Source organism: Buteo buteo, chromosome 4, assembly GCF_964188355.1.
Source record: "Buteo buteo chromosome 4, bButBut1.hap1.1, whole genome shotgun sequence".
NCBI lineage: Eukaryota > Metazoa > Chordata > Aves > Accipitriformes > Accipitridae > Buteo > Buteo buteo.
In genome coordinates, this window is record NC_134174.1 from 66,598,808 (window position 1) to 66,613,255 (window position 14,448).

Below are 14,448 nucleotides of genomic sequence, written 5' to 3' on the forward strand. Positions count from 1 at the left end.
TTTGCACCTCAAAAGTTTCAATTCACCGAGGTGGGAGTCTCTGGGAAACTTTGCGCTCCCCTGCATGACTGAAGCTGCAGCCTGGCCCATGATTCATACACAGACACTGGGTTTCTCCTGGACATATAAATCAGTCTCTCCTCTGTCAGAGCCCTGAGAGTACTTTAAAGAAATGCTGATTCTTGTTTTCTTGTTACTGGAATGAACTATTTTTTTTTTTGTTTCTGTTTAAAATGACAGTTTCCAGAGTGAATAGGACTGACTTTGCAGTAAAACACACTGTAGCACATTTTAAAGCTTATGCTAAAAATTTAAAGGACAAAAAAGTCATCATTAAGGGCATCTCTGACTGCAGATAAAGCCAAAGCAGCGACTGCTGGCCTGAGGGTGAAACGGATACGATGGGGCTGACTGCCTCATATATGCTTTTGCCAAGATTTGGAAGTGCACTGGGAGACTCCTACAGCCTTTTCATCCTCTTTTCCTCCTTTTCCTTCTGTACCTATCCCCCAGGTATCCAGTGAAAAGCTGTAACACCAATTAGAGACTCAGCTTCTAGAGCTACCAAGAGACTGAAGCTTTTGTCTTTTCTACAATTCTGACATGACTTTCTCCAGATTATGTGATTTGATTGTTCTTTCCCATTCTTTCCTGTACCTCAGCTTCCCTGCTCACCTCGTAAATCCTCCCAGTCTGAACCATCTGTACATCATCTTCCACGAATGCACACACCACCCCAGCCTGGCTTCTTGCCCACTTGTCCAAGAGACCACAAAGGAGCCCTGCGTTGCGGACCGACCTCACGCTAATTAAGAAGGAAAGCGATGCAGGAGCTTCAAGGGGCTTTGAAGAACCGGGAGCTTTGAGACCATGCAAATTCTGAACGTTGTGTGTTCCTGAGCTCCCACCTCATTTATGTAGGAATCTACAGCTCAGGTGTCCAGCAGAGCTGGAGAGAACTACCGCATCACCTAAGGTGCTGGAAATCTGGGCAAAGCTCTAGGAAACACAAAGGTTTTCAGCACGTGCAGGCTGAACTCGGAGAATATCTGAGAGGTTTTTAGGGCTCCTTGGTTTTCTGCTCTGGGCTTGAGCTCTGAGGTCACCAGCTGAGGCTGGAAGTGGCCTGCAAGCTCTGGGAGTCCACATCTAATTTTATTTAAAGTACTTCTACTGCAAAGCTTAGTTAACACAAAACTCCTCCCCCTGCTTTTGCACAAAACAGTTAAAAATTAAAAAAAAAAAAAACCTGAAAGAAAATATTCCAGAACTACGTCCAGAAATTGGCTAAGATGTTTACTTGTATGTTCATCGTGTCTAGCATCTAACAACAGCATTACCAGTAATGTATCTTTGAGAGAGGCTCAGGTAGAATAAATGTTGCCATTGTTTGTTCTCGTTGTCTGGCAATGTAATAAAAGCACTGTGCTGCAAAAATGGAAAATAAGGCCTTACACGGGAAACTCTGTAAATACAGAATAAAATCAATATAATAAAAGATTCAGGATAGACTGTTGTTGCCTGTAACACTAGTATACCCAAGTGCATAGTAAATACATCTTCTGGTTCTCATCTTTCACAGCACCTCAGCACCTGATTTAATGATAATTAGGAGTAGAGGATTCTTGCAAAGAAGTCATGCTATACTTTAGTGAAATATTTTGATTTTCTTCACTATGGAAACTATCATTTACAAGCAATGTGCATGTAGGTATAGGTAATATTAAGGCTGAAAATGGGACAAATGGGGCTGATGTTCTGGTACAGAATACAGTACTGCAATACTTGAGATTGTGTCTCACCAGTTGGGCCAGTTTCAGGTCCCGTGCTTTTAACCACTTACCATGACGACCCCTCCAGACTGCTCTGCAGTGCACATGCTCATTATGGGCGCCATGCCAATGGTGGTCCCTTGGAAGTACACCCCGCTGCAGGAGAGCAGGAGAGGAGAAGAGGAATCACAGAGTCACCATTCAGCGCCAAGACACCTCCCTATTATTTTCACTCTTGTATTTCTGCCAATCTCAAACAAAGATCCCATTTCAAATGTGTCAGCTCCAGACATTTGCAGGTTTGAAACGATGAAAAGCACAGATTAGTCATGCCGACTTGCTGGACCGACAATGAGAGCATCCCTGCTACGAGAAGGATCCATTTGATCACCGTTCTTTGGGTTTACTACAACAGGACCCCTCTTTCCTTTCTTTTTTCCCCGACTGAAGTTGGGAATAGAAGTACAAATATAAAAATAATGTCTCTAGCTCAAAGAAGGGTTATTTTAAGGCGGTGGGAAGTTTATATGCTACTTGTTATAATACACAGCCTAGAATGTAATCATTCCAAGCAAAGTATTATACACAGACATTACTCAGATATCTCATGAGGAACAGTTTGGAAGGGCTCACTTTATTCTTACACAGCTAATGTAGGAATATCGATGTAACGAGTAAAGAGCTCTTTTTAATTACTAAGATGTCAGGTATTTTTATCTTTATAGTATAAAGAATACTTCATTGATCAAAATGATACCTGATTCAAGAAAGAGGTGCTTCTCTTACTCACTTTTTTTTTTAAGAGTGCTATTACTTTGAGCATATTTACTCAATTACTTTAACCCAGGAAATAGCAGCAGGGTAAAAGATGTGCGCATGATTTAATTTTTAAGTCACAAATGCAAATGAATTGTCCACTTTAGATTGCATTTTAAAGTTTACTGAGGTCTTTCTACTAACAAACAGGCTTCATGTAGTGCCCCCTTAGCTCTACTTTTGGGGTGAGGGCAGGACTGCCTTTTTCAGTAACAATTTAGACTGAGATCAGCTTAAACCACTTGTAAATTCATACCCTAAGTATTTAGCAGCTTATTATGCATCTACACTTCTACATGAGTTGTATTCAGGAAAAGCCTACAAGTAATAGAGCTATTGCAGAGCTGTGGAAGGAAATTAATCTGAAGCATCTGCTGAAAGGCTCTGCAAAAGGCTATTATGTTTGATGTTTGCAGAGGGGAAAGACAAACCCTCAGGAGCACAGATGTTCCTCCCAACAGCTTAGCAACTGGGGAAGAATTCAGTAGAGCTATTCTCAAATCACTGAAATCCCGGGGATATTAAATAGAGTGTGAACCTACCTTATCAGCTGTGCATTGTCATGGGCTTTACGAGGTAGTAGTTTTAGCTTTCTCCAGTCCAGAAACTCATGGAGGCTGGTGAAAGGGTCTTGAGAAATAGAGCACTTATCCATGTCATTCCATACTTCCACTCCGACCAGGGCTACTCGAATATTTAGTGGCCTATAGAACTGATGAGAAAAGAAAAATAGAAACAAGTCTCTAAACCCCATTTTAGACCACATTGGATTAGAATATTTCAGCAGAAGCATAATGTGCACATGAACCTTTCTTGCAGAGGCTTAAATGGTCTCTTCTCCAGAGCACATGTGAACACCTGACAGGACTGACTCAGCCAAAATATTTCCGTGACTTACAGAAAACAGTTCTGACCTGACTAAATACTCATAAGGCATTCAGAGACATTCAGAGATATGCTGCTTCTCCATGTTCCACCCAAGTTTGGTGTCTTCCTTCAAGACGGAACGCTGCTACTACCTTCACAGGTCCTTCACTTCTGAACAAACTTGTTGCTCTGGCAGATGACTCCCTCCATGGCTGCCCTCCGTCACCAGCACCAATGCCATTCAAGAGGTAGAGGCAGCTGTGCTGTACTACGGTTGTGACTCAAAATAGTAGCTGAAAATGCAGCCAGAGTCATCAAGTCTTGCTCAGAGCAGATAAAAACAAGTGATTCTAGCACTGTGGGCTACAGACACTATTATGCCACTGGTAAATGCCACAGTTGCTGCAAGAGGGGAGACGGAGCAGCATTAGCAATGGAGCGGAGATAACAATTCTAATGTGAGACTAACGTGAAGAAGGATTCAAGAATCAATCAAGTTCGGATTTGGCTGACAATCTGAGAAAAGCATATACTAAATCTTTGTCTTGTTTATATGCATTACAGTCATTTGGATACCATTGGCATTTGCTGAGCATAAATTAAGCGTGAAACATAAATATATTATAACATGCAAAATTAATTTTGAGCAGGTAACATATAAACACCTGTCCTCCAGTAATAAGTCAGCAAGACAATTATGGAAGAGGTGGAGGTGTCTTCAGCAGCTTGTTTTTAATCAAGAATGCTTCTCCTTGAGTTATTGCCCTTGAAGTATCACTTGATAAGTTCTCAGCTAAATTAAGACTCCCTCAGTTATAATTTCACTACTGGACTTCTAATTTTTCCTGGCCATACTGCACAACAAAAATAAATTTATTTTTTTTCAAAAGACACTCTAGAGGACGCTTAGCTTTTATTGTTTATTGTCAAGAAATTACTTAAAATACAAAAAAATCCAGTGTGTGTCTCTTTCCTATTGCTCTCACTCAGCCATCAACTTCTGCTTCCTTAAGCACTGCATATTTTTAATTCTGCTGTCTTCCTTGGGCTATATATCTTATTGACTGTGTCTTCGCAGGCCCTTTGTTGGCCTTACAATTGGACCGTCCCCTGCTGCTGCAAAGGACCATGTTCTCCAAATTCCTCCTCAAAATAATCATTTTCCTATAGGTTGTTCCATATGTGATTATCCCCACACTCTTCCCAGGTTAATAAAATCCTAGAGCTAAATTGTACTTCTCCTTAGGAATAGTGCTTCCACAGATATATGCATCCCATATGTAGCAGAGCAGAGCTCACAGCTCAGTATGTTGAAGGGCATATGAAAAGTTTAAGTCTACTTTGTGGAGGTTTACTGGTTGGAGAGGAGCATTGCTCCGAAATACTGGAGTATTAGGAAAGCAGCAGGGTTAACTCCTTGGAAGGCTGGGTGGATAAGGAGATCTGGCAAAGGTTGTGAAAGCTGCGGATCTGAGCATTGCGGCTCTCTTAATTTACTACTAGAGAAACATAGATTTCACAGCAACATCCTTCAGAAAGTGTAATAAGTTTGGAAAAAATGAAATAATGTTCATGTTCTTACCTTATCAACATAGTTTGCAATCTCTATCAGCCTCTGCTGAATTTTTTCCACATCCTTGCCTTGCCTCTGAAACTTGGAATGTAAAGGATCAATGCACTAGCAGCACAAATATCACACAGTTTCCCCCCAACAGCCACCTTACTCTGCCACCATGGTTGGTGACCTTTGGGAATTACACAGTGCAACCAAAGGCCACTGCCAGACTCCTGTTGGCTTCATGGGACCACGGTCTGCCTCAGAATAACCACAGGCTATGGGATAGGATTTTGGTTCTCACTGAAAGATTTTAAAATCCCTAAGTCTTACATCAGGATCTTTCAGGGACTGCTGTTTTGTGAAAAAGAAAAGGCTCTTCTGTTAGCTGTTTCGGCTCTTGCAGCAGAGTGATTGTAATTCCCTAACAAGCAGTGTTCAAGGAGACAAAAAAAACGTAAGCGGCAAAATAATTCAAACCAAGATTTAGATCTTTGGCTGCCGTTCAACACACTGGATCATTTCTACAGCCAGTCCTGGTTATTCGCTTTGAAGCTCTCTTTGCAAACCGTCAGGAAGGCAGTCGTGCTTCATGCAATGTGATGGTAAAGTACTGCTTCAAAAGCAAGTGCAGGATCCTACCGTGTCTTCCAAACAGTGACAGTCCCGCTGAGGGCAGAGTCAATAGCAATGAAGACTTAACTAGCTCAAGGAGATCCTGAGCAGTGAATTCATATTTTCCTCTTCTTCAGTTATTGCTAGATATCCCAGTTATTTAAGAGTCAAATTCCTTATGAAGCATTGCAAGAAATTTTACAGTTGACTACCAGTGTTGTTCTATCTTAATAGTGCCTTCCATTGCTTAGGCCTAATTAGGGAAGAAGCTTTACTTTTGAAAACCATCATATTACTGTCTGAAGCACATTGCTTGCAATACCACCGTCGCTGAACTGAGCTACCCGTTCCCTACCCATGCTTCCCATAACATTTTAGTTTTAAGTTTCTTACCTCACGATTATCTGCCACAATAACAAGCTCCACATACTTCGTTGTCTTCAGAGTCTCCCTCTTGTACTGCCAAAAAAGATGAAAATAGTATTTTGTTTTTGCAGTAAGTGACCCTTGGAATCAGCTATGCCTCAGTCCGACAAAGTGCTTGCAAGAGGAGATACACAACATCTCAGACTTCCAAAGATTTCACTACATACAAATTTTTATTGTGTTCCTTCTCCTCATGGAAGTTTTCCTTTTATCTACTACAACAGAAATAGTCTACATGGCACTTACAAAAAAACCCCCAGGATTTAATCACAGCAAGCAGGAAAGTGGTGCAAAGTCTCTCTCAACCTTTCAGCTTTCTGCAGTTGAAATGTTTGAGCTATCTTTCCTCACAGGAGAGTATCATCTCTAGCAGAAAGACCTTTGCTATTTCTAAGGCACATTTAAAGAAATGATGAGATGACTTTTAGCAAAGATTTTGCATGATAGACAAACTGGCTACTAAGAAAAATGAGAGATAAAGGGATATTGAGTGAAGCAGAGAAGAGATCAAGTGGTCAACTGATAAATTATGTAGGAAGAAAAACCCAAGAACAAAAACTGCAGAAGAAAATGGAATGAACTGTCAGTGTCTGGGGAAGAAAACTAAGACTCTAAAAACAGAAGGCATACACTTCATTTTCTATCTGTATATTCATATAAAACAGCTGGTCATGCTACTTGCAGCTCTAAATGCAGGTCTAAAAGAATCATAATGCTTAGCTGCAAAAAGATCACTGAAGAAAATGAAATTATTCTGTAATAGTACTAATCATAGCACAGCTCCTCTGCTAGCCTGAATTTAAGTGACCTATAATGCCTGTAAAAGTGCTGTGATTTACAGCAGCTGAGCATCTATTCTGTCATTCCTCCCTTGTTTCTGGAATAAGACAGGGAAAAGAGGGCTCAGCGGTATATCTGATCTTCATGCCAGAACTTAAGGAGCTTAAGCAAGTGTATGACCTACTAATGAGCATAATGTCTTGAACTATCCCAATGCTCTATAACCTAAAACATGACTAAAGCTTTCCAAAGTAAACCGCTCCAAGGCAAACTGTGTGCTCCCCTAAGCTAAATCAGTGCTGGACATCACCTTCCAGCCAAATTTCACAAAGTTTTCTTCACATTACCAAAGTGTTCCTCTTTGTTATCTGCAGATTAATGATTTTGTATGTTTTGCAAGCAGCACTGTATTTAAAGTGACAGATGTAACCTTTAGTAACTCTGACTTTTAAACTGATATTTAATAGTGTTACACAGCCTTCAAACCACAATAACTGGAAAATAGTTAAGTTCCATTTGGACAGCATTTATGAACCGAGAAAGCAATACAAGCTATCTTTAATGAACTAAACACCAACGATACAAACACTTCACGGGCATACACTTATTAGGGGGTCTTGCAAATGAGCTCAGGTAGACATTCTTACACCTTCTCCTGGTATTGGGGTTCTCTGTCACTTTCTTGGGCTCTACTGGAGGCAACCGTCACCGGCATGGGGTCACGGTGTGTGCACAGATTTGGCGCACGTTCCCATGCCTCGTCTGCCACACAGGTCATCGGCAGTGCCCGGTGATATGCTGGCTGGGAACCAGGACACCAAGGAGACAACATCTCCCCTCCTGGAACAGCAGCAGATGCAATATCAAAGGGCCTGCCATGTCTCGGTAGATGTCAACGGAACCTACACTGCTCTGGCAGAGCTCGATTTACCTCCCTGCAAAATATATCAGACATGAGTGAGATGCCACATAAGGCAAATGACCATGTGGGTGGTGTTTGTGATGGAATTGATCTCTCGGACACTAAAAACCTTACATAAACCTGAAATTTATTATGCAGTCCTGACCAGAGATGTACCCCCAAGGTGCCTCAAGTCTTCTTCCAAATGAAGGGTAAAAGATGAGACATGAAAATCCAGGTACAAAGATATAAGAAGAGCTCTCTTACATCAGTCAGTTTAAACCATTTACTTTTTACCAAGAGTAAAACTGTTTGGGCTGGAGAGAGTTAGCCTGAGAGAAATTGGCTAGCAGGCTATAATCATGTAAGCCTCTGGTGACTAACTTGCATAACAAATCCATTCCTGTGATTTGCCCCAAGGCTATGTGCATTCCTTGGATACAATATTTATTTATAAAATATACCTAATTATGACTTCTTTCAGCTTGCTTTCTGCAACCAACTACATCAACGCACAATCCACTGACTGAGTTAATCCTTCAGAATTAAAATGAAGAGTCAATAGTACAGCCGTGATAGATACACACAATGGGAGACAATATGCTTTGCTCCGCTGACCGTTGTCTTTCTCACCTGCTCCTGCCACACCTGATCCTATCACAAAACTGCTGTCCCATGCTGCTGTAGCCCTTCCTCATGCTTCCCTGCCTGGGAATTGGCATGGCTTGGATTCACACTGCAATGTTGCAGCCTCTCTCTTTCTCCGTGATCCACTTGCCCAGAACAGCTCACCTGCCTGATCCGCGGTCCACCAGCACCACCAAAATGGCTTTTTTTTGTGTGGCTACAGAGAAAAAGCCATACTGTAGGGCTGTCTTATGCATCAGGCTTGCTTTCCGTAGGATCCTGCCTCAACGGAGCTCAACTGACAAACACTCTCTGCTGCAATTTGAGGGTCCACTGAGTTATGAAATGACCCAGTATTTATAGAGACCCAGCTCCAATGGGGCAAAACATGTCTGCACACATCTGCTACATTATCTGACTTGCTCTATTAAATCTCATGTTTGGATCCGGGAAGCCGAGTCTATTGTTTGTCCCATCATTTATCTGTATTTAAATCTAACCCGAAGGCTAGTCTAACTTTGTGATATATTGATCTCACATCTCAGCTCTGCTCAGTAAGAATTTAGTGTAGGTAGTCGAGTGAAGGGTCAGGGGAAAAAAAAAACAAACAAAAAACTCTCCCAAACCTGTCAAGAAACCAAAAATTTTCATCATGCCCTGAACCTCAGATTTCTGCTTGCTTTTGTCAGCCAGTGTAATTTGGAGCAGCCTTATGTCTCCACACTTTGCAGGTCATCTTTATTCAGTATGTCCTGACAGCCTACTTAGCTGATGACAAGACTGAAATGTGAAAACTCACTCCACACATTACATTTGACAACTTTCAAAATTCATACATTAGAAGCGTAACCAACATACTCATTATATATATTGTACCTATCCATATGATGTGGCTGTTGACAGGTTTTATAATTATGTCCACTGAACCACAACAAAAATATTTTTCTGATATTTAAGGTGTATTCTGGCTCATAGTTGAAGCCATCAACAAAATGTGAGAACCATGAGGGTAATAGTAAAATTGCTTTGATTGTATCAGTTAGTTGCATGCACACGTTTTATTTCAGTTTCCTAGTGTTACCTTGATTACTTCAGTGAAATTCAGTCAAAAGTCAGAAAGATTTTGGGGGAACCTTAATAAAGCTGTGAAAAGTACTTTTGCAATGCTTTCAACCTACACACATTTTTAGAAATATGCTTAGCCCATAAAATGCTATATGCAAAAGCTAATGCATTAGATGTAATATTTATTATTCCTAAAATGTAAAATAACATAATTCTGCTACATAAATAACATCTAGGGATGCCATTTAGGTTGCTTTCCTTAACAATTATCTTGATGCAAAGGCTTAGTAGTATATGCAAGTATAAATCCCAATATGTGACATTTAATAAATGCTGGGGGCAGATTTGTATCCTTGTATAATTTCCAAACACCTAAACCAGTCTTTTCTACAATCCTCATCCAATATGCAGATGAACTTATTACAGTATTTCCTCTTCCTGATTTTTAGCTCATTTAATTTTCTACGGTTTCCATTAGCTAGATGTATTTCATGTTAAGCGCATTTCTTCCTACATAAAACCAACTACAATAATAACATCTGTAAAATAATACAGTGAGAATTTGTTTTGTCTGCATAAGATACTTTCTTACTAGAATGTAAAGGTTCAAAACCCAATATTAGCAAAACATCACAGTTATCATGCCCTCTTCCATTTTGGGTGGGCAAGAACTTTACCAAACATTGCTCAGTGTTTTTATGGGGTCTTAAATTCTGGCTATAATCATACATGAACCAAAATATATTACCACAATATGAAACCATAAACTTTTCTGTGCCATCTCATTACCAAAAAGAAAATAAAAAGCAAGCTATGCATGCAGGATCAAGAAAAAGTAATAAAGCTTTAGCAAATCAAGTAAGTATATGCTTAATTTTAAGCATGCACTTAAGCACATGATGTCAACATAAGCTGACTATATGGTTTAAAGTTTTGCTCAGTAGGGACTCTTTGTATCAAAGAGTTACGGCAGGCAGTAATATGGAAATACTACCAGAGATGTACTCGGCAAACCACAAACATAAAAGCGCGTCGCCCACCTACCCTGCCAGCTTGAGAATGGTGCGATGTGTCATTGTCACCAGCTCTCATGGCAGAGACGTCCAGCTGGTGGCCACAAGATCCTGGGGCTATTTTCAGATTCTCTGCTCGGTAGATCTTGTGTTCACTTGTAGCACCTTCTAATGGCTCCAGAATGTAGCTTTTGTTTTCAAATACAATAATTCCCCTGTTACAGAAGAGAGCAGAGTAAGATACATGGTTTTCAGGAACTAATGTATGTTTGTCTACAACAAAGTTATAACAAATTTTAATAATGACGGAGTATGAAAAAGCAAAATGCTGATTTACAATGTCATGGTCGAGTGGAGCATGAAACATCAAAGCTGTATATTTGTCATTGCAGTACACTATACTTTAAAAGAAGCAATGGCTCAAAGAAAATTTTCCTCTTCTGAAGTGCTGTACTGCAGAGCAAAATTATATTTGTGTTTTATGTGTTTTCCATTCTCCCAGTGATGCATTGCCATTGCTGAGCGGAGTCACGATGTGTGTGCTTCTGAGGACCCATGGCAAACAGTAATGAACAAAAGCATGGTGAAATGCTTTTGTAAGAAAAGCTACGGAGTGAAAGTATTCATTATGATCTGCAGTGTACATTACACCTTTTAAGCCAAATGCTGATGCAAGCATCAATTCTGCCAGATGAAAGAGCTGTTGCAGTATCAAAATGGATTATTAAATACTGCACAGTAGGGCAGCAGACCGAAGCTCAGATACATGAACTGGTGGATTCCTGTTTAACTCATTTTACTACCCCAAATAATAATTTTTACAGCAATACCACCTGCTCTCTGAGGATCTCAAAGATTTTCCATCAATGAAAGCACTCTTGTTGCACTACTTGAAGCTACAGTATGCAAAGAGGAAAGAGGGGTTTAGGAGGAGATAGGCTACCTTGCTCCAAGAAACATGTGGAAGAACCTAGGATATGTAGCCAATTCTGGGCTTCAGGTGCCGCCTCTTAACCAAAAACCTGTCCCCCTATATACTCCAGACAACTCACCAAATAAAAGCCATGCTTGGGTTCTTGTGCCGGGTCCTGCCCAATTATTCTGAGCTGCTACAGTAAAACAAAGTTGACAAAAGGTTGAATATCTTTCCAATAAGGCTGTTCTTTCAGCTCAGCACAGGAAATATAGGCAGTGTGGTATGGGTGTCCATGGTCTGCCCATGCTGGAATAGGATTTCTGGTACTGTATGCCATAAAGTAGGGCGATCTCCAACAATACCGCTGTAATTAGTAATTATAACCACACCTGTAGGACCACAGAGTAAGAAGACTGCTCTACTGTACATCAGGACTGGCACAACATAAAAAGGCATGAAGTAGGTTTACAGACAGGGGTCAGGTAGAAATTACTGTAAGAGAAAGGAATTTATTATTCTGTGCCTAACTTGCGAATGTATAACTTGCATCCTGAGCACATACTGCCAAGCACACAGGAGAGTCCTACATAATTCCTGCATCGAGCTGGACACCAGGTTTTGTCACGTAACTGTGTGACCAGAGAAAGGTACCCTTTAAAAACCATTTCTTTTTTCTAAACTAAGGATAAGGATTTGCTTATGGGGTATTGTAAGCATTCGTCTATTAACCACTACGCTGAATAGTGCACTGCATTACTAATTTCTTCCTGTCTTTAAATGATGAAGGCATTAATCCTTAAGCACTGGCAAGGGTTCAGCAACAATAAATACAATCTTCCTACCTGGAATTCCATGAAACTTTTAATTGGCAAAGGCATTCTTCCTCAATTCCTCCTCTAAACTGCTCTATACTGTCTATATATGCTATTAAAGAGCAATCATTTGCAGCCCAAAGCTGGCTATATTTTATTAGCGTGTCTTTTTGGTGTATAGGAAGTGTCTGCTCTTTTTATTTCTGTCTGTACCGTAACAAAGGTAAGGTACTACAACCATTGTGAGACTGATACATGTCTCTATACAATTCTTCTGCAGAAAGTTAAAAAAAGAAAAAAAGAAAAAAAAGGAAGAAGAGGAAGGACCCAGAAGCAGGTTAATGACACCATAAAGACTGATTTAAAATTAAAAAGTAAAATTATTAGGGAAAAGCTGCCCTAGCTATTCTATTCCTAGCAAGATATGATGAAGCAGCTCAAAGTTTTTGGCTTCTTAACCAGTTAACTGAAATTTTCATTCCAAGCTGACTGCACAGTTTTGCTACAAAACATCATTAGCATCAGTTCAGCCAAGGCAACACATGACCATTTTACTGTTAACTAGAACAGCTAGAAGTCCCAGAGGAAAAAAAAAAAAAAAGACTGGAAACCCGTGATATTAAAGGCTGTGCAAAAGCATTCACAGAAGACTGCCTGCGTTACTGATCTGAACCAAGAATCAGGGTCAGATAATTCATCTGTAGCTTCCTTAGCACCCTTGGCAAATCAGGTAAGATATATTATTTACCCATCGCACAGGCATGCTGTGTATGATGGATCACAGTTAGAAAAGCAGGACTGATTTATCACAGCAACCCTTGTAGCTCCAGCCAGGATACACTATAGCCTGCATGACATATGAGAGACCTCCGAGCAGGTCACCCCATGATTTGAGTAACCTTACACCCTACAGTTCTAAATTATTTTCAGATCTGCCTTATTCCTTGAAGACTTTAGGAAACTAGGACAACATATTCCCTTTACTCCGATAATCAGCGGCTCTGTAATCAGCACAATCAAATAAGGATTGTTGTCTTTCCCTTGTGCAATTAATCATTTAATTTTGGAGGCAGCTGGATCCATAAATGGAGGCAGAAGTCCATCAGTCACTGTTTGAAATGGGCCAGCCTGACCATCTCCCTTTACTGACAACTCAAAACCAACGTAAAACCATGAAGGGTTTTAATTTTAACATTAAACAGTATCATGCTTAGAACATTAACTTAAAAAAATACAGACTTAAATAATTTTTTCAGAAGCCAGCATCTTGTTGTCAAGAGCTCATAGCCAAAACATGCCACATCCATGCCAGGTTTCCAATGTACCCCCTGTATACCCAGCAACTGTCTAAAATAACTAAATAACCATTTCTTTACCCCTCATTTTCTTTAGCTGCAGAGGATATGGACAAATGGTCAGATACCAGAGTGATTAATTTTGTTTTGTACTGAGCACACCAGAGCGAGGGCAGCCTATTCAACTTGCCACTCAGACTCCCAGCCCAAGTGACAGCATGAGCCTTTAAGAACAGTTCCACCTCTGCATATGAAGTAATCCCATGGTAAAAAAAATCCGCAGATTCGACAGAAAGGAAAATATACTTTTCATTTAATGCACACTTATCCTTTGAGTGCTGCCTACAGGATATCAGCACTTGGCTTGTGACCATCTGTAATAAGATAATGAATATCAAATATGAATTTTCTTGGCCAGATCTCTGGTTTTGACTAATTTTCTTTTCCTACAATTGCATTTTTCTCTCATTGATCAGTGCCAAGCACAGCACCTTAAAAATGTAACCAGTCAAAAGCTATGGTTTCTTTCATTTTTGGTGTGGCAGGATTAGATGAACAATACCTACCAGTCATTCAGTACTAAGAATTTGATGCAAATAAAATAAATCCATAACTACTTTTTCCATCCACTTTTGTCACGTGTTTCAAAAAGCCTCCGTTACTCCTACACCATTTCTGTGTCATTCTCTTGAACATGGTTCTCCCACATTCCGGAGTCAGCCTACGTTCCCCAAAGAACAAGATGGTGCAACTTTTCAATTTTTCAGGAGACATTAGTGTTAAATAATATAATGTTTTCCAATGTGGCAAATAGACAGTATATTCAACTACAGATCCTCAGCCAAAAATTATACAAGGAACTCCAAAGGGATTTCAGCAACTCTGCGAGTACTCCAGAAGTGGCTATTCTTTAAGACCAACTTCTCCTGAAATCTGTGGGATTTCTACCATTACCTCTACCAGGCAAAAGACTACCAGAAATCCCAAG

The 14,448-nt window shown here is 40.2% G+C and overlaps 1 protein-coding gene across 1 annotated transcript in view; it reads right to left on the bottom strand.

The window, feature by feature from the left end:
• Positions 1–14,448, bottom strand: part of ADAM12 (ADAM metallopeptidase domain 12) — a 185,199-nt gene that overhangs the window by 55,945 nt on the left and 114,806 nt on the right. The window contains exons 6-10 of the mRNA XM_075026605.1: positions 10,469–10,652; positions 6,019–6,084; positions 5,038–5,109; positions 3,131–3,300; positions 1,844–1,928 (exon numbers count right to left, since the gene is read on the bottom strand). Coding sequence (XP_074882706.1) covers positions 1,844–1,928; positions 3,131–3,300; positions 5,038–5,109; positions 6,019–6,084; positions 10,469–10,652 — 577 coding nt within the window. The remainder of the gene's footprint in view (positions 1–1,843; positions 1,929–3,130; positions 3,301–5,037; positions 5,110–6,018; positions 6,085–10,468; positions 10,653–14,448) is intronic.